This window comes from Balaenoptera acutorostrata, chromosome 3, assembly GCF_949987535.1.
Source record: "Balaenoptera acutorostrata chromosome 3, mBalAcu1.1, whole genome shotgun sequence".
In the NCBI taxonomy this organism is placed as follows: domain Eukaryota; kingdom Metazoa; phylum Chordata; class Mammalia; order Artiodactyla; family Balaenopteridae; genus Balaenoptera; species Balaenoptera acutorostrata.
Genome location: NC_080066.1, coordinates 12940895 through 12963766, shown reverse-complemented (window position 1 = coordinate 12963766; position 22872 = coordinate 12940895). Strand labels below are relative to the sequence as shown.

The window sequence follows — 22872 nt, the reverse complement described above, 5'->3', positions numbered from 1 at the left end:
AGTCTTTCATCTACTGGTTAAAATGGGTAACGGGGACAGAAAAAAAGAGTTAACGGGGACAAAAAAAAAGAGTGTTTGGTGATAAGGTTAAAACAAAATGCTCCCTTTGCTTTTGTTAGTATTCTCATTGTCAAAGCATACACTAATATGTGCATTTACGGTTTATTGCTCTCCGTTTCTTCTCATAAAGGAGAACACTAGCTAAGAAGATGCCTGAATGGGGGGAAGATATGGCTTGAATAACCAACACAACTATATTATGCTTTCCCAAATCATTTCCAAGTCTGGCTGAAAGGTTGTTTGTGATGCTTTAACAAAAGGCAGACTTTTTCTGTGGACTGATTGCACGAAAGAATTATTAACAGAAACAACGTTAGTAGGCAATGTTTGGTATAAGGCATGATATTCGGTTACTGAGTATGGGCTCCAGGGTTATACTGTCAGAGTCTGAATCCTCACCTCATCACCCACCATCTGTGATCTGGGGCAAATCTCCTAACCTCGGTATTCCCCAATGAGGATGTAATCATGTCCACTGCATACCCACTCACAGCAGTGGGGCAAGGTTAGAGAAGTAAAAGATGCTTAGAACAGTGCCAGGCATTAGATAAGAACTTAGTAAATGTAATTATTAATGATGTAGTTGAGGGTGCTGTCCATCATTGTACAAAACTGTTGAAGTTTACGTGAACTGTCCAAGGAGGCAGGGGTATCAGCTGTGAGAGCCCATCCGGCCACTGAAGTTGCCAGAGGCCTAGAGCACAGCCATCACGATTCATGGTCAGGTCTTCGAGTTTAAGAGCACAGAAATTTTATTCTCTTATGTTTCAGAGGCAGTTGAACTTTAGTGGGTAAATCCACAGTATTTAAACTCACAAGAGACTATGATTTGGCCTTGGAATCTTAGTGGTTAAGTATCAAGTCAACTGAACATTTATGTTAATGGGTCAACGCCTTCCTGTTAGGTGCATACAGGGAACCAAGCATGGTGGGTGTTGAACCAGAGGAACGGGCAATAGTGGAAGCTGCTCCCTCACCTGGACAACCAAACCCAGTTCCCTGGATGAGTGGGATGTCCCCAGGGTCTTGTTTTTCTGGACCCTTTTCATCAGCCTCAGAACTCAACCTCTAACTCTGTCATAGACTGCCAAAACTGCCATACACTTTTTTTCTAGGAATGAAGCCTCTTAGGGACTTTATTTTCCTATCTTTCTCCCTCATCACAGATGTATGTATAAATAACATACATATACAAAACTGTATAAATAAATATCGGCTTGCTCACCTCACTCTAAAGATTTGCTATTTTGATTCAGGTTGTAAAGCAAATGAAAGGCCATTTTAGCGGTTTTCATTTTAACCTTTACCCTTCTGCAGATTTTAAGTGATATCTAGAGAGTCTGTACTAAAAGTTCATGCTCGAGTGGTGCAGTCTACTTCCTTCTGTTTATCTGTCTCCCTTTTCCTGTGCAATTGGCTCCTCGTGATCGGAGACCACTGACTTGGTAAACACATTCCAACAGAAATCAAAAAAGCCTTTTATTTGCACTTACCGGCAGCATAAAAATCACTCAACTCTCATGATTTATCTCTTTTCACTGAGTTCAGCTTTATAATTGTATGTTCTTTTAGACTTGTGCTGTCTAATACAGTAGCCCCTGGCCACATGTGATTATTTACATTTAAAATAACTAAAATTGTATTAATTAAAATCAACAATAAAAAATAAAATGAAAAATTCAGTTCCTCAGTCTCATCAGTTACACTTCAAGTGCTCAGGAGCCACGTGGGGCTTGTGCCTGCCATATTGGACAATGCAGGATCAGAACATTTCATCGTTGCAGTTCTGTTGGGCAGCCTTACCCTAAATAGTCTTATTTCCTTAACAGAGGTAGAAAAGCATCTCTACACATATATGGCTTCTCTAATTGACTGGGTTTAAAACTCAAAGCTTAGCCAAAATGCTTCCCCTTTCCTTCATTCTCTTTGTAAACAATTTTGGTTCATCATTTATTCAGTACAGAGCACGAAATTATAATTTCACAACCAGCTTGCTGGTGACTGACTATGAGTTCTTCATGGGAAAGCAAATGGAATCTGTAATTACAGCACAGGATTATATATTTAGTCATGTGGCATTCTTTTATAGCTATCATTTTATTCTCGGCGCCCTTTTTAATGAAAAATTACTATAATGCCGCAGGCTCTGTAGGAGAAACACATGTCATGCCAAGTTTCTCCACTGTCTGCCAAACACTGGTATTTCTCCTCCTTTGACAGCTCTTACAGTGGTAACTCTCACGGTCTCAAACTTCCTCTTAAGCTTCTTGTACCCCCATCACCTTTTTCTTAAGGATGACCAGAAGATATGGCAAAATACCGAAGCATTTCCTGAACCACTGAAGGAGCATTAAAAGATATTTAAATGTATTTCCACCTACCCTGCTCCTTTGAGAATTGTAGCCATTCTGTGGAGATCACGACAAATCTACGCTTCAACATAGTTTACTCATTCACGTGCTCGTAAAATCAGCTTTAAAAATACTGAAATATCAGAGGTCTCTGAAGTGGAAGTTCTAAAATGGAAGGAAAGGTAACCAGCCAGGATGCTAGGGAAACTGACTTAAGTGGAAAAGGTGATCTAAGGCTTTGATTCTCAAGGGTTTGGTGGTGGGTCGGGGGCCTTACGAGGGTAGGATGGTGACTGTGGACTCTCTCCCTGTAGAATGCACACCAAAAGTTGTGCACACAATTTCAGAGAGACAAGCTGTCCCTGGAGCCCACTGATGGCTCCGTGAACCTCAGATTTGGAATCTTCTTTTCTGGCATCAACAGACAGTACGACAGTTAAGGCACTTCAAGGCCACATGTATAAAAAAAGAAGTCTCCAGAGGCACTTTAATATATTCCTTTATAGACATTATAAGGATTCCTTTATAGACATTATTGAGGATTTCCATATATTGGGTGTTGTTCTAGGTAGTGAAGATAGAGAAATAACATAATCTTTTGTCTGAAGAAAGTCATTCATTTACTGGACAAATATTGAGTACATACCATATGCAAGTATTCCTTTACATCCTGGGCATATAGATCAGGCCTCAAGGCAATTTACATTCTAGTGGGGCAAACAGTCAATTAACAAATAATGTAATTCAGGTAATGATAAGATCAATGAAATTTTACCTGAGTTTTGTTGAAAAAATCTAGAATTTTAATTCCAAATCATTATTAACTTTTTTTTCTTATTATGTCATTACTTCAGAAATCCCTTCTTAAGAATTACACTGTGATTCAGACCATCATTATCATCCAGTTTAAATATCAATTTATCAATTTATTGATCCACCACTACTGTGTTTATATTTTGTCCTCCCCAATCTTGGCTGAAGTATTTGCCAAGTAATTTGTTTACGTGTACAGTTGGTATACTTGTTGAGTTTGTGAATGCCTGAACATGTCTTTTTCACGTATGAATGATAACTTGGCAAGGTATAAATTTCTAGAGTCACAATCCTTTCCTCTGAACTTTGTTGATTATCCTCAATAGAGGGCTGGTGAAGGGAAGGTCTAGGTCACTTGCTGAGGCCTCATCTTTCCTTATTTTTCAGTAATATTTCTGCTTCCTATTTCATATTTTCTATTCAGTCAAACTCCTATTTTACGCACCATAAATGCAGCATTCATTCCCATTTTAAACCTTCCTGGTGTCATTTTCCCCATTTGAATATCCTTCCTCCTTATCTCAGCCTACCCAATTGTATCCATTCTTCAAATCGCATCTAAAATTCTACCGCCACCGCGGACTTTTCTCCATTTATCCCAGTTCAAATTAACTCCCCCTTCCGCATCACATTTATCGTCTCTGTCATATGTTTTTGTACTTCATAGAATCCTAGAATTTTATATCTGGAAGAGATCTGAGAGATATAATCGAACTCCCTAATTTTTCAGATTAAAAAAGACGTGGTTAGTGAGCTAGTGATGACTCCAAGTGCTCTGGCATTCTGGGGCTACCCCTTAATGCCTATCTAAGATGTTTCTCAAGCCTCAATCACCGGGTACTTTTAGAAGTTCTTCCTTCAAATTTCTCTGGATTTCCAGGCCCTTATGCTCTCCTGGTCAGTGTTGCAGACAGCATCCTAGCCATTGCTCTAGGCTCTGCTAGAGGCCATTTTTTCCCACTGGTTCATGTCACTGTAACCCGTAAGTGCCGCAAGCCTGGTGCATATGGCAGACTTTTACTGAAGATTTGTCTCCCAAAAAGAATCTAAGAGGCTTGAGGCTTTGATAACTCTTTTAGCTTCTACTATAGAGCTAGACATGCACAAACAACAGCTTCAATTTGGATGTTAGATAATGCTGTCCTAAAATCCAACAGCCATTTTCCCTCCAAGAGGTATTTTTATCCCAGCCACGTCCTTTCGGGTCATTGCTTACTGCCATCTTCTCTGTTTTCACTCTTTTAACCTCACGCAATTATATCTCCTTATTCAGAATAATCTGTCTCTCCATCCTCTACCCAAAACTGAACATCAATTTTTGCTATATCTCAAAACACATTAAGATGTGCATTTAGAAAGGGCCAACACAAAGAACCAGGTAAAGCTTTGAAATTCAAATTTTTTTCCTTTAACATAAGCAGAACCTCCTCCTCCATGGTCTCTGGAAATGGAAGAAAAATAGTGTAATAATTTGTTTTCTCCTTGACCAAACAAAACCCAGGGGGGTCATGCATTTGTTATTGTTCATTTCAACTCCACATGAATTCTCAAGATCTCACAGCAAGATACAGGACTTCTTAGAGTCCTATACTTTTTCTTTATACTATATTACCTTTTCCCCTGTTCCAGATTTTATCCAGTTTTATATTTTGTGATATGCTGTTATCTTTTGCTTTTTAGTTGTTTCACATATGTAATTCCCGCTTTTCAAGAAAGGGTGTAGTGGTTAGAAAGCAAGTACTGATCACTGAGACTGTAAAGGCATCTAATACATACAGGTTCTCAAGGATTCTTGTGTATTGACTAAGAATTATACTAATATATGTTATTTAATGAGCATCTATTATGTGCCGGACAATGTGCTAAATAAGTGCTTTACATACATGATCTCTAATCCGCTTCTTAATCCTTTGCAATAGGTATTATTATACCCATTATTCAGAGAAGGAAACTGAAATTCTAACAGCATAAGTAACTAGTTTGGTTCCCCATGGCTAAAATGAGAGACTACACCTGCCGGATTCCAAAATACTTTGCTCTTCCCTCCATACTCCAGGAATTCCGAAGCCGCCAATGTTGACAACCGTGATGGTTTTTAAATAAAAAATTTACAATGCACTTTGTGGGCAGTGACCACATCCTTTTTGTAAGATTATGTTCTCTTTAAGTTTCAAGACACCACTCATGTTTTATGTGCTTTTAAAGCTCGCATGTGGCTCTGATATTTTTCTCTTTGAATTTCAGTTTGATCCATTAACAATTGAAAGCAAAAAAGCAGCAACCGTGGTGTTAATGCTTAATTCTCCAGAAGAAGAAATTTTGGCTAAAGCATGTGAGGCCATTTATAGATTTGCTTTAAAAGGTTTGGATATTTTTCAGTTTATCTTTCTAGTTCATTAGTTTCTTAAAAATATTTGCTACATAATGGGCACTTTTCTCCCCAGTCTTTAACTTACTTCCTGTCTGATGAATTCTTTCAGACAATCAGAATATCATTTAATGCATCACCTGAAAGTAATATATCTCCCTATGTGCCTAACCTAGTCTTAAGGAGCAATTTAGTCAATCGGTAGAATAGTCATTTTGAAGGCTTTATTGCAGTTTAAAAAACTGTAAATGTCACAGGAGCTGAAAGAGCTCCTAAGGATCAAAGCTGGAATAATTTGAGCAACAAAATAAACAAAGTATTAGATTTATAGCCCTATAATTTATATTAAAGAAGAAAATAAATATCCATAAGTCTATACAGACAAATAAACGATTGAATAAGTAAATAAATGGGAGAGAAAAGACCAATCTCCAACGCAGAAGAATCCCAATTTATGCAGATACTCTGCCCTTGAGGAGGTGGGATGCAACTTCCTATTCTTTAGGGGCTGTGCATAGTGACATCTTTCCAAAGAGTGCAAGATGGACACAGGGGGAAAAGAGTAAGTTTGTAGCAGAGAAACCTGACAAACACTACCTCTGCCAGGTGATCAAAATCAACAACAGAGATAAGTCATTTGATAATAAGTGCCCTTGACATGACATAATGAAAATGGCACTTCTATGTTATTTTCCCCCAAACCTAGAGCCCCAGTCTAATTATGATTTTTTTAAAAAATAAAACAAATTCCAATTCAGGGACATCCTCCAATTACCTAACCAGTACTCTCAAAACTGTCATAGCTATCAAAAACAAGGAAAGTCTGAGAAACTCTCATAGCCAACAGAAGCTAAGGACACACAATGACTAAATGTCATGGGGGACCTGGATAGGATGCTGGAACAGAAAAAGAAAAACTAACAGTAAGGAAATCTGAATAAACTGTGGAATTTCATTAGTAATAACATATCATTACTGGTTCATTAATTGCATCAAATGTCCTTACTAATGTAAAATGTAAAATGACAGGGAAACTGGGTGTGGGACACATGGGAAATATCTGTATTATCTTTGAAATTTTTCTGTAAAACTAAAACTGTTGTAAAATATAAAGTTTACTAAAATGTTGTAAATGTTACAAATTATATTCTATTGAAAGACTTGTTCATAGAGGATTTACAAACATAAGAGACAGTTACATTTTAGTTCATTCCTAGTGGTGATAAAATTAGACTTTTATTATACTATGTAACATTGAAATTGGAAATATTTGAAGAGTTTAGTGTAGCTTGGTATTTTTAACAAAACCTTCTTAAACTAAAATGGGAGCAATTTGGTTTTAAAGAAATGGTACTTTAAAACATTGTTTGGGGGACTTATATGAGAGAACAACAAATCATTCAATTAGCAAATGGTAAAATACTCACCTAGCTAGTCATCACCATCACCTCACTCTAGTCATCACTGGGAATTCTGATAAAAACCAGAGTGGTTCTGGAAGGTATGGTTCATGAGTAGATTGTGTAGAATACTGGGTCAAATTTCAGGGAGACATTGGATCATGCTTCTATAGCACAGAGTCATCGCATGTCATCTCTTTTTATATTGTAAGTTCGATGTTCAGTACTAGCAGTATTTTCTGAAATATTTTCTTAAGTTAAATGATGGGACTTTGCCTTCTTGCCAAGATGAAGTAAGGGGCCAGATTTACCCTCCTTACCAGAACAAGTAAGAAAACAGAAAAATATACGAAGTAAGAGTTGGCAACACACTGAATATCAGGCCATGAAGGACAGCGACCATTGAGAAACAGGAAACAAAGGAAATTAGCCCTCTGATTGCCCCAGCCTATTGATTTCAGAGAGGTTCCAGGCCATAGCCCAGGAAGGGGTAACCTGTGCAGAGCCTGGTGGACTCTCTGAGTTGAGACGATAGACCTGAAAATCCAGGAAGATGAAGGCAGCAAGTTTTCAGGACAGAGTAACAGAGAGGAAAGAGTTGCACAGAGAGAGAACTCAGGAGTTCTGTAAAGGGTCCCACTCAAGTGTTCAGCTTGATCCACATGTATATGTGTGGGGACTACTTGAAGTCAGAAAAAGCACCCAACAGGCTTAGAGGTCACAGTGCCTAGCGCTCACACAGGGTCAGAAGTAGTGCCTGTTCGCATCAGCCAGACTGCAAAACCTCAAGATTCATGGAGAACTGTGCAAGTACACAGAAGGGTCTTGCCTCAATAGTTAGAAATAATTAGGCCTAGACTGAGCCCTGTTCTAGTACTATCAAATAAATATTTTAAAAGCAAACCCGAAAGGATCAAACTTTCTCCAGATAACTGTGTCCCAGAACAAATTTCAAGGTAACAACAATATCCATTGCCCAACTAGGTAAAATTCACTATGTCTGGCACCCAGTTAAAAAATTACCAAGTGTGACAAAAAGCAGGAAAATACAATGTATAATGAGGATATAAATCAATTTGTAAATCAAAACTGACCCAATGTATGTGTAACTTGAGTCTCTGAATAAAGGAGTGAGGAACAGAATAAGTATTTGAAAAAATAATTGTTAAAATGTCCCCCAATTTGATGAAAACTCTAAGCCCCCAGATACAGGAAGCTTAAAGAAACTGAAGCACAATGAATATGAAGAAAACTACACCAAGGCACATTATAATCAAATTTCTTGAAAAGACTGATAAAGAGAAAATCTTAAAAGCATCCAGAGGAAAACAATGTTACATTCAGAGGAACAAAAATAAGGATGACAACAGATTTATTATCACAAATGATGCAAGCAAGAAGTCAGTGGAGCAATATCTTTAAACTGAATCAGTTTTCTGTGCACCTGAAACTAACACAACATTGTAAATCAACTATATTACAGTAAAAGTTAAAAAAATAAAAAAAGTACCAGAAAAAAAAATAAAACTTTCAACCTAGATTTCTACACCCTTCAAAAATATCTTTCGAAAACATAAGTGAAATAAAGTCTTTTTCAAACATTCAAAAACTGAAATAGTTCATTGCAAGCAGAACCACACTACTAATTATATTAACTAGGTCCTTCAGGCAGAAAGAAAATGGCACCAGATGGAAATACGGATCTACACAAAAGAATAAATATAGAACACTAGAAATGGTAACATATAAGGTTGTTTTTGCTTAATATTTAAATCACTTAAAAGGCAAATTGGTTATTTTAAACAAAACTAATAATCATATATTGTGCAGTCTGAAACATATGTAAAAGTAAGATATATGACAACAGAACCAAGGTAGAAAGGTGAAAAATGGAAGTATACGATTATAAGTGTACTGTATGTGAAGTAGTATACTACCACTTGAAAGAAGACTGTGCTAGGACATATACTACAGACCCTAATGCAACCACAAAAATAACAAAGCAATGATATCAAATAAGCCAACAAAGGAACAAAATGGAATCATAAAAAATTCAATTCATACAAAGAAGGCAGAAATGAAGAAAAGAAAAACAACAATGAAACACATAAGAAATAAGTAACAAGATGGTATATTTAAACCTAACCATATCAATAATCAAATTAAATGTAAATGGTCTGAATACATCAATTAACAGGGAGAGAGTGTTTTATTAGAAAAAAAGCAAGACCAAACTGCATGATGCCTTCAAGAAATGCACGCAGAATATGATGACACAAATAACTTGAAAGTAAAAGGATGAAAAAGGATATCCTATGCTAGCACTAATCAAAAGAAAGCTGAAGTAGCTATATTAATATCACAAAAATAGACCAAAAAAAGAGTGGTACCAGAGATAAAGATGGCCATTTTATAATAATAATAAAGGGGTCAATTAATGAAGATGCTACAAAAAATCCTAAACAATTAATGTACTTAATATCAGACTTTCAGATTACATGAAGCTAGAAATGCAAGGAGAAATAGACATCTACAATTATAGCTGAGGATTTTGATACTCTTCTCTCAATAAATGAAAGAACCAGTAGACAGTAAATCTGTAAGGATATAGAAGATTTGAACAGCAATATAAATTAATTTAACCTAATTTATATTTATAGAACACTCCAAGAACAGCAGAGTATACATTCTTTTCAAGTGCATACAGTACATTTATCAAAATGGATTATATTCTGGGCCATAAAACAAGCCTTAATAAATTTAAAAGAATTCCAGTCATACAAAATATATGCTATTCCATATTAGAATTAAATTAAAAATCAATAACACAAAGAACTCTGGACAATCACTAAATAGTCAGAAAGCAAATAACACACTTCTAAATAACCTGTGAGTAGGAGCTTCCCTGGTGGCGCAGTGGTTGAGAATCAGCCTGCCAATGCAGGGGACATGGGTTCGATCCCTGGTCCAGGAAGATCCCACATGCTGTGGAGCAACTAAGCCTGTGCGCCACAACTACTGAGCCCGCATGCCGCAACTACTGAAGCCTGCATGCCTAGAGCCCATGCTCCACAAGAGAAGCCACCGCAATGAGAAGCCCGCGCACTGCAATGAAGAGTAAACCCCGCTCACCCCAGCTAGAGAAAGCCCGCGTGCAGCAACGAAGACCCAACACAGCCAAAAATAAATAAATTACATAAATAAATTAAAAAAAATAATAATAAATAAATAACCTGTGAGTGAAAGTAGAAATCAGAAGGAAAATCCAAATTAAAAATGAGAACACAGCATATAAAAATTTGCAGGGGGACTTCCCTGGTGGTCCAGTGGTTGAGACAATGCTCTTCCAATGCAGGGGGTGCAGGTTCGATCCCTGCTCAGGGAACTAAGATCCCACATGCCACATGGTGTGGCAAAAACAAAAACAAAAACAGAACCAAAAAAAAATTTGTAGGATGCTACTAAAAGAGTATTTAGAGAGAAATTTATTGCACCAAGTGCCTGTTAGAAAACAAGAACGTCTCTCAAATCAATGACCTGAGCTTCCACTTTAAGAAAATAGAAAAACAAGAGCTAATTAAACCCAGGCATTAGCAATAAGGATATAATATATACCTGAGCAAAAATCAATGAAACAGAAAACAGAAAAACAGTGGACAAAAGCAGTGAAATGAAAATGTCTAGCCAGGTTGATAAATAAAAAGAGAGAAGACAAATTATTGATATGAGGAATGAGAGCATCACTACAGCTCCTATAGATATTAAAAGGATAATCTAAATGTTATGAACAATTTAATGCCAATAAATTCTACAACTTAGATAAATTGGGCAAATTCATTTTAAGACACAAACTCTCAAAGCTCATTAAAGAAAAATAGATAGCCTGAATAGCCCCTTATCTATTACAGAAATGGAAATCTGTAATTTAAAAATCTCACAAAGAAAACTTTAGGTCCAGATGTTTTCACTGCTGAACTCTGCCATACACTTATGGAAGAAATAATACCAGTTATACACAAACTCTTTTAGAAAATTGAAAAAGATGGAATATTTCTCTATTGATTCTATGAAGCCACCATTTATTTAAGTATCCTAAAATTTATCCTTAAATTAAAATTTATTTGGGACTTCCCTGGCAGTCCAGTGGTTAAGACTCCGTTCTTCCAATGTAGGGGGCGAGGGTTCCATCCCTGATCAGGGAAGTAAGATCCCACATGCTGCGTGGCACAGCAAAAAAAAAAAAAAAAAATTTATTTGACAAAATATTTTCATCTAAGAAATTCACTTTTCGAACCCCAATAAAATGGAAATATTATGGAAGGTTTGAGAAGGACGTTTGTAATAGTCAACAATGCATATTTCAACGTATTCTTATCAAGTGACAGATTTAACCATTTAGATACAGGGCAGTTCCACAGGCTATAGGAAGGTACAGTCTGTGTTTAGAGAACTGAGTTATCAGAATGAACCTATAACTTCAAGTATAAAATATTTTAATTTTATGAGAAAACTGAGGCAAAATAGTTTAAAAGACTTTATTTTACTCAAATTAATTTTGAAAATGAAATATGCATTTTCATAGCTGGTGAAATTGAAAAGCTGAAATTAATCAGGACCTAAATATTATTCCAGACTTTGAAGAATGATATCCCACTTATTGGGGTAGGGATAAACTGCTTTTACAGTTAGGCCAGGCGCTGGCCTTCACTGACCTTCTGGTTCTGGGGCTTCTTGCCACAGCTAAGGAATCCCAGTAACCCCGGTGGCTCCGCTTTGTGTGTGTGCCTCCGTGCTGGCTGCAGGCAAACCCACCGGGTGAAAAACGAGCACCCTAAACTCCACCACACTTGAATTTGAAGTGGGGACTCTGTGTGTTAATTTTTATAATTAATTATGCAAGTTAAGTATTATTGAGTGCCCATTACATGCCTGGCACTGTGTTAGGCACGAGGTTATGAGAGAATAGAACAGAAAGGGTATCTGTCTTCATGGAAAGTTAAGTAACAGGGATGTAAGCGAACAATGCACGGAGATCGTTAAGTGGTATGAAGGAAATAAAGCAGGATAAAGAGATCAGAAAGACTGAGATGTAGTGATGACATTAGGTAGGGTGGTCAGAAGAGACCCCTCAGGAGGTTCGGTGTGAGCTAAGAACCAAATGAAGAAGCCAGCTTTGTAAACATCCAGGGAAGGGAGAGTAGCAAGTCCAGGATACCTGAGCTCTAAGGTTTATTCTGAAAGAAATACGTGTGGAAACAGAGGAATGTGAAAGACAAATGGCAAATAAGAACTTGGAATGACACAAAGAAGAATTTTGATGAGATTGCTATCCATGTCTGATTTTATTTTACCTGTGATGTCAGGTGAAGAAAATAAAGCAACCCTCCTTGAACTTGGAGCTGTGGAACCGTTAACTAAGCTGCTCAACCACGAAGACAAAATTGTGAGAAGAAACGCTACTATGGTATTTGGAATTCTGGCTTCTAATAGTAAGTATCCACTTTTAAAACTAATCAAATAATCTCACATGATGCATTATACTTTTAAATTTAACCTTAAGGGACTCACTTCAATTTTATTTAAGCTGACTTTAATGTTAACACAAAAGTTAAATAAGTGTAATGTGCAACAAATGTATGATTTCATATTTTAAGTGATATTTTTAAATATAAAAATATGTGCACATATATCCATGGAAAAACTCTCAGAGTTGGTGATGTAGTATGTTCCAGTCTTACAAGTTAGGAGAACAATCATTGTCTCTTAAAATTAAAATAGTTTTTTTCTTGAGTTAGGATAATGTAATTTGAATGTCTGCCTGTACAAGTTACACTTCATGTGTATTTCATTGTAACTGAAGCCCAGAGTAAAAAGTTTTGATACACTTATTTTTTGAAGCTGCAAGCTATATTTTGCCAAAAAAAAATTTAGATACGTATTTACTCCTTAAATCAGACCTATTACTTGCTTTAATATTTTCACATATTTAATATGGTGGAATAACAGTATTACTTAAAATATGCTGTCACTTCTATTAGAATATCACTTTGACTAAAATCATGCAATACAGGCAGTCCCTGACTAGTGAACAGGACGTGTTCTCTGTTTGTAAGTCATTTTCATGTTATGGTGGTAGATTTTCGAGTTGGCCAACAAAAGCCTTGTTATTTATAATAAAAAATGACTTTCTTGGTGGAGACTGAATTCTGTCATGAAACTCGGGCTGATAGGAATGAACATGTCTCTATCATGGCACGTGGCTAAAATCATCCTACCTTCTCCTTTTTACCATTGTCTCAGCAAGCACACAAGCACAGATTCCTCCTCCAGCTTCCTGCACTGTCCCAGCTCACATACCCTGGACCCTCTGTGATGCAGTGGGGGCCCCTCATTCCATGGTGTCCAGCAGGGACTGTGGCCTTGGTGTCTTCAGAGACAGTTATGAGTGGAGGAAGGGGGAAGGGAGGGGAAGGAGAGCCTTCTCTGGCATCTGTGCCATCACAACCTCAGCTGCGGAGACCACGTGAACAGCACCTGCAGTGTTACGGGGTTGGCGGGGGCACTCTGCAGTTAGTGGAAGGGTTTCTGGTGGAGACTCCAGGACTAGCGGTGGCTGTGCTGCAAGGCGGGGGCTCTGGGAGTATCTCCGGGAATGACAGCAGGATGAGGACAGTCAGCGGGCAGTGGATATTCCACCAACGTAGATTACAATAACACTAGTCACCACTTACAAAGTACTTACAATGTGCCAGGCACTGTCGTACATAGTATTTATATATTAAATCGCTTAATGAGGTTGGTGCTATTATTTCCTTTACATATGAGGTGACTGAGGCACAGAGAAGTTAAAGTAGTAATCATTTGTATTGTGGGGCCTTCATAAATCTGTCTCTGGGGTTGTCTGCAGACTAATTCTGCCATTTTGAATGTGCCATATAGAATTATGTATAACCAAAACAGGGGAAATATTTAAATTTCTTCCGTTTTATTCTGCGTACATACCACAGAGTTTGAAAACCAAAGGTGCTTAGTAACACCCCACGTGAAACTCCTTATTTTATTTATTTTAAATTATTTATTTATTTATGTATTTATGTATTTATTTATTTTTGGCTGCGTTGGGTCTTGGTTGCTGCACGCAGGCTTTCTCTAGTTGTGGCGAGCGGGGGCTACTCTTTGTTGTGGTGCGCGTGCTTCTCATTGTGGTGGCTTCTCTTCTTGCAGAGCACGGGCTCTAGGCGCACAGGCTTCAGTAGTTGTGGCATGCAGGCTCAGTAGTTGTGGCTCGCAGGCTCTAGAGCGCAGGCTCAGTAGTTGTGGCGCACGGGCTTATTTGCTCCGCAGCATGTGGGATCTTCCCAGACCAGGGCTCAAACCGGGTCCCCAGCATGGGCAGGTGGATTCTTAACCACTGCACCACCAGGGAAGTCCAACTCCTTATTTTAAACACAAGAAAGATCCCTTGAAGGATTGGGTTCCTTGCCCAAAGTCATGCAGGTGGCTAGTAGCAGAACTGAGATGAGAGCTAAATTACAACTTTACTCTCTGACTCATAGTTCAGTAGACCTTCTATTCACTAAATCTTTTACGATCCTTAACATTAGCGTCCATGCTAAGTCAGATTCTCCTTCTAAATGATTTAGAAAGGAGAGTTATAATTTCCTGTTTACATTTATATTTTCAATTTAATATCCAGGTCTCTATGATTTTTTTCCCTTTTTTATGTTCTTAATTTCTATTATTCATTTTATTTTGTATTTTCATCCTCTAATATATACGAGTTTATCATCTGTGAAACCCTACAATTAGTTTGCAAATTTTTCTGAGTAGGTTTTTAAGTTGAATTTTATGAGTTTCTAAAGGAATCTGTGGCCCCCAAATGTTAAGAATACTGTTACATTTGGGTGCTAAATGAGATGGCTCCCTTAGACCTGTCAAACCACAATCCGTAAGCTGGCTGGCTGGGCTGTAACCAGCGCTAGAACCAGTGCAGTCTGCAACTGCAAAGCTTAACCATGGAAAGAGCTTTGCTGTCTTCAAGGTCTCCACTGAGTGCTTGGGTCTCAAGTATACTGCATGAACTTATCAAACTTCCTTTGATTCTGTGAAGTGGGTGAAAAAAAATCAAACCATTATTGGGATTAACTTACCTGATTTTCTATTTGAACTATCTGATGACATGGATAAAACACATGGCATCCTCAACTGCTTGTGGAGCTCCTTTTTTGGTAAGAGAGCCAACACAATAGCTAGTGCTTCACTTTTCATACATGTCCAAGGAAACTTGGAATAAAAAATGAGCAACAAGTCATTTGACCTAAATGCAAAGTCATGTTTCCAGACTAATATGTAAATAAATGCACCTCTGAAGCTGCATGGTTAAATCATCATCTTTGGGCAGTCTTAAAATAACTGATGCTTCTTCAGAAATTTGTATTTTCATATGGTTTTCCACCACTATGCTCATAGTGGATGAACCAACAGGATGTTCCAACATTCCAGGTGCTAAAGGATTGCTATGAGAACCATCTTTCCCTTTTGCAGTTGCAAATAAATTCTTTTTTTCTTTTTTTGCTAGAGTGATTGAGCTATGTGCTTGTGCTATGCCTGGGTCATTCAAGATAGGAATTTAAATTACTTTGTTAAACCTTTTTATCAAACGGGAGCTGCTATCTTCTTTCACCTTCCAGTTTGTATTTAGTTCAATGAGGCCATATCACAGAGACTCATTTAATGAAGAGAGAGAGTTCAGCTAAAGAGAGAGTTCATTAGGATCCTCGTGAGGAGAAGTAGCCTTGGAAGCCCAGACGTTACATTACTTAAGGCAGCGGTCCCCAACCTTTTTGGCACCAGGGACCAGTTTCGTGGAAGACAATTTTTCCACGACCGGGGTCGGGGGGAGGGCAGGGGATGGTTTTGGGATGATTCAAGAGCATTACGTTTATTGTGTACTTTATTTCTATTATTATTACGTTGTAATATAATTAAATAATTATACAACTCACCATAATGCTGTCAGGAGGCAGAGCTCAGGTGGTAATGCGAATGATGGGGAGCGGCTGTAAATACAGATGAAGCTTTGCTCGCCCCCAACTCACCTCCTCCTGTGCAGCCTGGTTCCTAAAAGGCCACGGATCGGTACCATTCTGTGGCCCGGGGGTTGGAGACACCTGACTTAAGGCAATATGAAGAGCTTGCCATCTTAGGAAAAGGTTGATGTAAAAAGAGTATACAAGATCAAGAGTAAATTAGGTGGTCAATATTATGCAACAAAAAAATTGTGAATAAGAATTAATCCAAGAGCATGGGATATCTTTCCATTTCTTTTTTTAAAAATTTATTTACTTTATTTTATTTATTTTTGGGGGTCATCGTTGCTGCACGCAGGCTTTCTCTCTAGTTGCAGCGAGCAGGGGCTACTCTTTGTTGTGGTGCGCAGGCTTTTCTCGTTGCAGTGGCTTCTCCTGTTGTGGAGCACAGGCTCTAGGAGCATGGGCTTCAATAGTTGTGGCATGCAGGCTCAATAGTTGTGGCACACGGGCTTAGCTGCTCCATGGCATGTGGGATCTTTCCGGAGCAAGGATCGAACCCGTGTCCCCTGCATTGGCAGGAGGATTCTTAACCACTGAGCCACCAGGGAAGTCCCTCCATTTCTTTGAATCATCTTCGGTTTCTTTTATTAATGTTTTATAGTTCTCAGCATATAAGTCTTTCACCTCCTTGGTCAAGTTTATTCCTAAGTACTTTATTTTTTGGATTTGATTTTAAAATGGATTGTTTTTTTTTTACATTCTCTTTCTGATATTTCATTGTTCGTGTAAACAAATGCAACCAATTTCTGTATGTTAATCTTGTATCCTGCTACCTTGCTGAATTCACTTATCGCTTAGTTCTAGTAGTTTTTTGTGTGGAGTCTTAGAGATTATCATACTAAGGGAAGTAATTCAGAAAGAGAAAGACAAATATCATATGACTCCACTTACATGTGGAATCTAAAATATGACACAAATGAACTTATCTACGAAAGAGAAACAGACTCCCAGACATAGAGAACAGACTTGTGGTTGCCAAGGGGGAAGGGGGTGGGAGAGGGATGGATTGAGAGTTTCGGATTAGCAGACGCAGACTATTATGTATAGAATGGCTAAACAACAAGGTCCTACTGTATAGCACAGGGAACTGTATTCAATATCTTGTAATAAACCATAATGGAAAAAAATATGTATATATATGTGTAACTGAATCACTTTGCTGTGCAGCAGAAATTAACATAACATTTGTAAGTCAACTATACTTCAATAAAATAATGTTTTTAAGAAAAGGATGCAGTTAAAACAGATGGCATGGGAACTACAATCCTGCAGCCTCTGGAACAAAAACCACATTCTCAGAAAGAAAGACAAGATGAAAAGGCAGAGGGCTATGTACCAGATGAAGGAACAAGATAAAACCCCAGAAAAACAACTAAATGAAGTGGAGATAGGCAACCTTCCAGAAAAAGAATTCAGAATAAGGATAGTGAAGATGATCCAGGACCTCGGAAAAAGAATGGAGGCAAAGATTGAGAAGATGCAAGAAATGTTTAACAAAGACCTAGAAGAATTAAAGAACAAACAAACAGAGATGAATAATACAATAACTGAAATGAAAACTATACTAGAAGGAATCAATAGCAGAATAACTGAGGCAGAAGAACGGATAAGTGACCTGGAAGACAGAATGCTGGAATTCACTGTTGCGGAACAGAATAAAGAAAAAAGAATGAAAAGAAATGAAGACAGCCTAAGAGACCTCTGGGACAACATTAAACGCAACAACATTTGCATTGTAGGGTCCCAGAAGGAGACGAGAAAGAGAAAGGACCAGAGAAAATATTTGAAGAGATTATAGTCGAAAATTTCCCTAACATGGGAAAGGAAATAGCCACCCAAGTCCAGGAAGCGCAGCGAGTCCCATACAGGATAAACCCAAGGAGAAACATGCCAAGACACATAGTAATCAAATTGGCAAAAATTAAAGACAAAGAAAGATTATTGAAAGCAGCAAGGGAAAAATGACAAATAACATACAAGGGAACTCCCATAAGGTTAACAGCTGATTTCTCAGCAGAAACTCTACAAGCCAGAAGGGAGTGGCATGATATACTTAAAGTGATGAAAGGGAAGAACCTACAACCAAGATTACTCTACCCGGCAAGGATCTCATTCAGATTCAATGGAGAAATCAAAAGCTTTACAGACAAGCAAAAGCTAAGAGAATTCAGCACCACCAAACCAGCTCTACAACAAATGCTATAGGAAGGAACTTCTCTAAGTGGGAAACACAAGAGAAGAAAAGGACCTACAAAAACAAACCCAAAACGATTAAGAAAATGGTAATAGGAACATACATATCGATAATTACCTTAAACGTGAATGGATTAAATGCTCCAACCAAAAGACACAGGCTTGCTGAATGGATACAAAAACAAGACCCATATATATGCTGTCTACAAGAGACCCACTTCAGACCTAGGGACACATACAGATTGAAAGTGGGGGGATGGAAAAAGATATTCCATGCAAATGGAAATAAAAAGAAAGCTGGAGTAGCCATACTCATATCAGATAAAATAGACTTTAAAATAAAGAATGTTACAAGAGACAAGGAAGGACACTACATAATGATCAAGGGATCAATCCAAGGAGAAGATATAACAATTATAAATATATATGCACCCAACATGGGAGCACCTCAATACATAAGGCAACTGCTAACAGCTATAAAAGAGGAAATCGACAGTAACACAGTAATACTGGAGGACTTCAACACCTCACTTACACCAATGGACAGATCATCCAAAATGAAAATAAATAAGAAAACAGAAGCTTTAAATGACACAATAGACCAGATAGATTTAATTGATATTTATAGGACATTTCATCCAAAAACAGCAGATTACACGTTCTTCTCAAGTGCGCATAGAACATTCTCCAGGATAGATCACATCTTGGGTCACAAATCAAGCCTCAGTAAATTTAAGAAAATTGAAATCATATCAAGCATCTTTTCTGACCACAACGCTATGAGATTAGAAATGAATTACAGGGAAAAAAACGTAAAAAACACAAACACATAGAGGCTAAACAATACGTTACTAAATAACCAAGAGATCACTGAAGAAATCAAAGAGGAAATCAAAAAATACCTAGAGACAAATGACAATGAAAACACGATGATCCAAAACCTATGGGATGCAGCAAAAGCAGTTCTAAGAGGGAAGTTTATAGCTATACAAGCCTACCTCAAGAAACAAAAAAAAATCTCTAATAAACAATCTAACCTTACACCTGAAGGAACTAGAGAAAGAAGAACAAACAAAACCCAAAGTTGGCAGAAGGAAAGAAATCATAAAGATCAGAGCAGAAATAAATGAAATAGAAACAAAGAAAACAATAGCAAAGATCAATAAAACTAAAAGCTGGTTCTTTGAGAAGATAAACAAAATTGATAAACCATTAGCCAGACTCATCAAGAAAAAGAAGGAGAGGACTCAAATCAATAAAGTTAGAAATGAAAAAGGAGAAGTTACAACAGACACCGCAGAAATACAAAGCATTTTAAGAGACTACTACAAGCAACTCTATGCCAATAAAATGGACACCCTGGAAGAAATGGACAAATTCTTAGAAAGGTATAACCTTCCAAGAGTGAACCAGGAAGAAATAGAAAATATGAACAGACCAATCACAAGTAATGAAAATGAAACTGTGATTAAAAATCTTCCAACAAACAAAAGTCCAGGACCAGATGGCTTCACAGATGAATTCTATCAAACATTTAGAGAAGAGCTAGCATCCATCCTTCTCAAACTCTTCCAAAAAATTGCAGAGGAAGGAACACTCCCAAACTCATTCTATGAGGCCACCAGCACCCTGATACCAAAACCAGACAAAGATACTACAAAAAAAGAAAATTACAGATAAAAAATCTTAAAATTTGTATGGAGACACAAAAGACCCCGAATAGCCAAAGCAGTCTTGAGGGAAAAAAACGGAGCTGGAGGAATCAGACTCCCTGATTTCAGACTATACTACAGAGCTACAGTAATCAAGACATTATGGTACTGGCACAAAAACAGAAATACAGATCAATGGAACAAGATAGAAAGCCCAGAGATAAACCCACGCACCTATGGTCAACTAATCTACAACAAAGGAGGCAAGGATATACAATGGAGATAAGACAGTCTCTTCAATAAGTGGTGCTGGCAAAACTGGACAGCTACATGTAAAAGAATGAAATTAGAACACTCCCTAACACCATAAACAAAAATAAAGTCAAAATGGATTCGAGACCTAGATGTAAGACTGGACACTATAAAACTCTTAGAGGAAAACATAGCAAGAACACTCTTTGACATAAATCACAGCAAGATATTTTTTGATCCACCTCCTACAGTAATGGAAATAAAAACAAAAATAAACAAATGGGACCTAATGAAACTTCAAAGCTTTTGCACAGCAAAGGAAACCATAAACAAGACGAAAAGACACCCCTCAGAATGGGAGAAAATATTTGCAAACGAATCAATGGACAAAGGATTCATCTCCAAAATATATAAACAGCTCATGCAGCTCAATATTAAAGAAACAAACAACCCAATCCAAAAATGGGCAGAAGACCTAAATAGACATTTCTCCAAAGAAGACATACACATGGCCAAGAAGCACATGAAAAGATGCTCAACATCACTAATTATTAGAGCAATGCAAATCAAAACTACAATGAGGTATCACCTCACACCAGTTAGAATGGGCATCATCAGAAAACCTACAAACAACAAATGCTGGAGAGGGTGTGGAGAAAAGGGAACCCTCTTGCACTGTTGGTGGGAATGTAAATTGATACAGCCACTATGGAGAACAGTATGGAGGTTCCTTAAAAAACTAAAAATAGAATTACCATATGACCTAGCAATCCCACTACTGGGCATATACCCAGAGAAAACCATAATTCAAAAAGACACATGCACCCCTATGTTCATTGCAGCACTATTTACAATAGCCAGGTCATGGAAGCAATCTAAATGCCCATCAACAGACGAATGGATAAAGAAGATGTGGTACATATATACAATGGAATATTACTCAGCCATAAAAGGAATGAAATTGAGTCATTCGTTGAGACATGGATGCATCTATAGACTGTCATACAGAGTGAAGTAAGTCAGAAAGAGAAAAACAAATATCATATATTAACGCATATATGTGGAACCTAGAAAAATGATACAGAGGAACCTGTTTGCAGGGCAGAAATTGAGACACAGATGTAGAGAACACATGTATGGACACCAAGCGGGGAAAGCAGCGGGTGGGTGAGGGTGGGGGTGTGATGAATTGGGCGATTGGGATTGACATGTATACACTGATGTGTATAAAATTGATGACTTAAAAAAAAAAACAACAGATGTCATGAAGATACTCTGGGAAGGAAGGTGCTGGCAGTTCTGAAACAAGCTAGAATTGTAGGTGTCACACTGCTTGCCTAGAATGTGTTCATGTTTCCCAACCACAGGTCCAAGTTGCCATATCTGAGAGGGTTCTCTGCTGAGAAAGAAGGGGACAGAGATCAATATTATATTTAAAGTGACAGAAGTAGCAGCTTATCCATTATTTCTGCTGATTTAACCTCAAAAACAGAAGGATTATTTGAACAATCTGGTGTCAAATAGTTGAATAACAAATTAATCAGCTATGCCACCAATTTACAAGAGCTGCCATTGAATCTGAATGATCCATTGAGCCTTAAGAAAGTGGTGTAGTGGACAAACCTATTAGATCTGTTGTTGAACAGACCTGGGCTAAATTCATATGTAGAAGTGAATTTCGTGGCCCAGAGAATCCTCTGATGAAAACTTTTAACTTGTTTGGGCACACCAAGGGGTGGTGGCACATATAGATGCAGCAAGGGGGCCTCTCCCTGTGGGAGCAGATGCTTCCTGCAGAGAAACACAAGGAGCAGAGAGTACACAGGGCCTGAATCTTCCTGACCTCATGGTCAGCGTTGTAGTAGAAACTTTGAAGTAGATGGAAGATTATTTTATATACTAAATGGAGAATGTACTTGGAGATCTAAAAGCCCAGAAATGCTTTTCTTCAAGCATGTAAAAATAGGGAACTTTGGTACAGCCTTCCAAAAAATCATTGCAAACAACACAGACTGGACTCATAAGAGTGAGAGGAGAATGACAGCATGCTTTTCCAGAGGGGGCACCTCTGCCTAGTACCAGGACACTTGGAAGGATCTGACTATTATGCCATGGCTATTATTTCTTGACCTGTGGAAGTAATGTGTTTTTCAGAGGAGTTTCGACTGTAAAATGAAGTCCTACACTTCCCCAAAACTCAATTATTCTTTTGTGCTGAAAGCCTATCCATGTGCATATACAGCTAGCTGTAAGTTCGCTAGCCCTCTTTGAGCCATTCTGAACAGAACAGAAAGAAAGAAGTTTTGACAGGTTGAGGAACAGCCATATCCCTGAATCCCACAGGAAAAGGTGTCCAAGAAAAGGCAAATGTATCCAGTGGTTAATTTCTGAGACCATCTGCTTCAGCTGCTGCAAAGTGAATTTTTCCAAACTTCTGGTAAGACTAATTTTGGCTTACAGAAGAGATAATCGACCAAGAAGAGAAATTGCAAAACTAAAGTAGCAGTAGTGCCGATTGAAAATAGTTTCATTAGGTCCCATTTGTTTATTTTTGTTTTTATTTCCATTACTGTAGGAGGTGGATCAAAAAAGGGTTAAGGATGGCAAGAAAGAAGTAGGGGCATAATTGTCTAGCTTTAATTAGGCTCCTATAAATAATACAAAAGTGAACTTTAAAAAAATTAATATACT

The 22872-nt window shown here is 37.7% G+C and overlaps 1 protein-coding gene across 1 annotated transcript in view; it reads left to right on the top strand.

Moving 5' to 3' along the window:
* Positions 1-22872, top strand: part of ARMC3 (armadillo repeat containing 3) — a 93456-nt gene that overhangs the window by 5988 nt on the left and 64596 nt on the right. Inside the window, exons 3-4 of the mRNA XM_007189880.2 lie at positions 5469-5586; positions 12356-12481. Of these exons, the coding sequence (XP_007189942.1) occupies positions 5469-5586; positions 12356-12481 (244 nt within the window). The remainder of the gene's footprint in view (positions 1-5468; positions 5587-12355; positions 12482-22872) is intronic.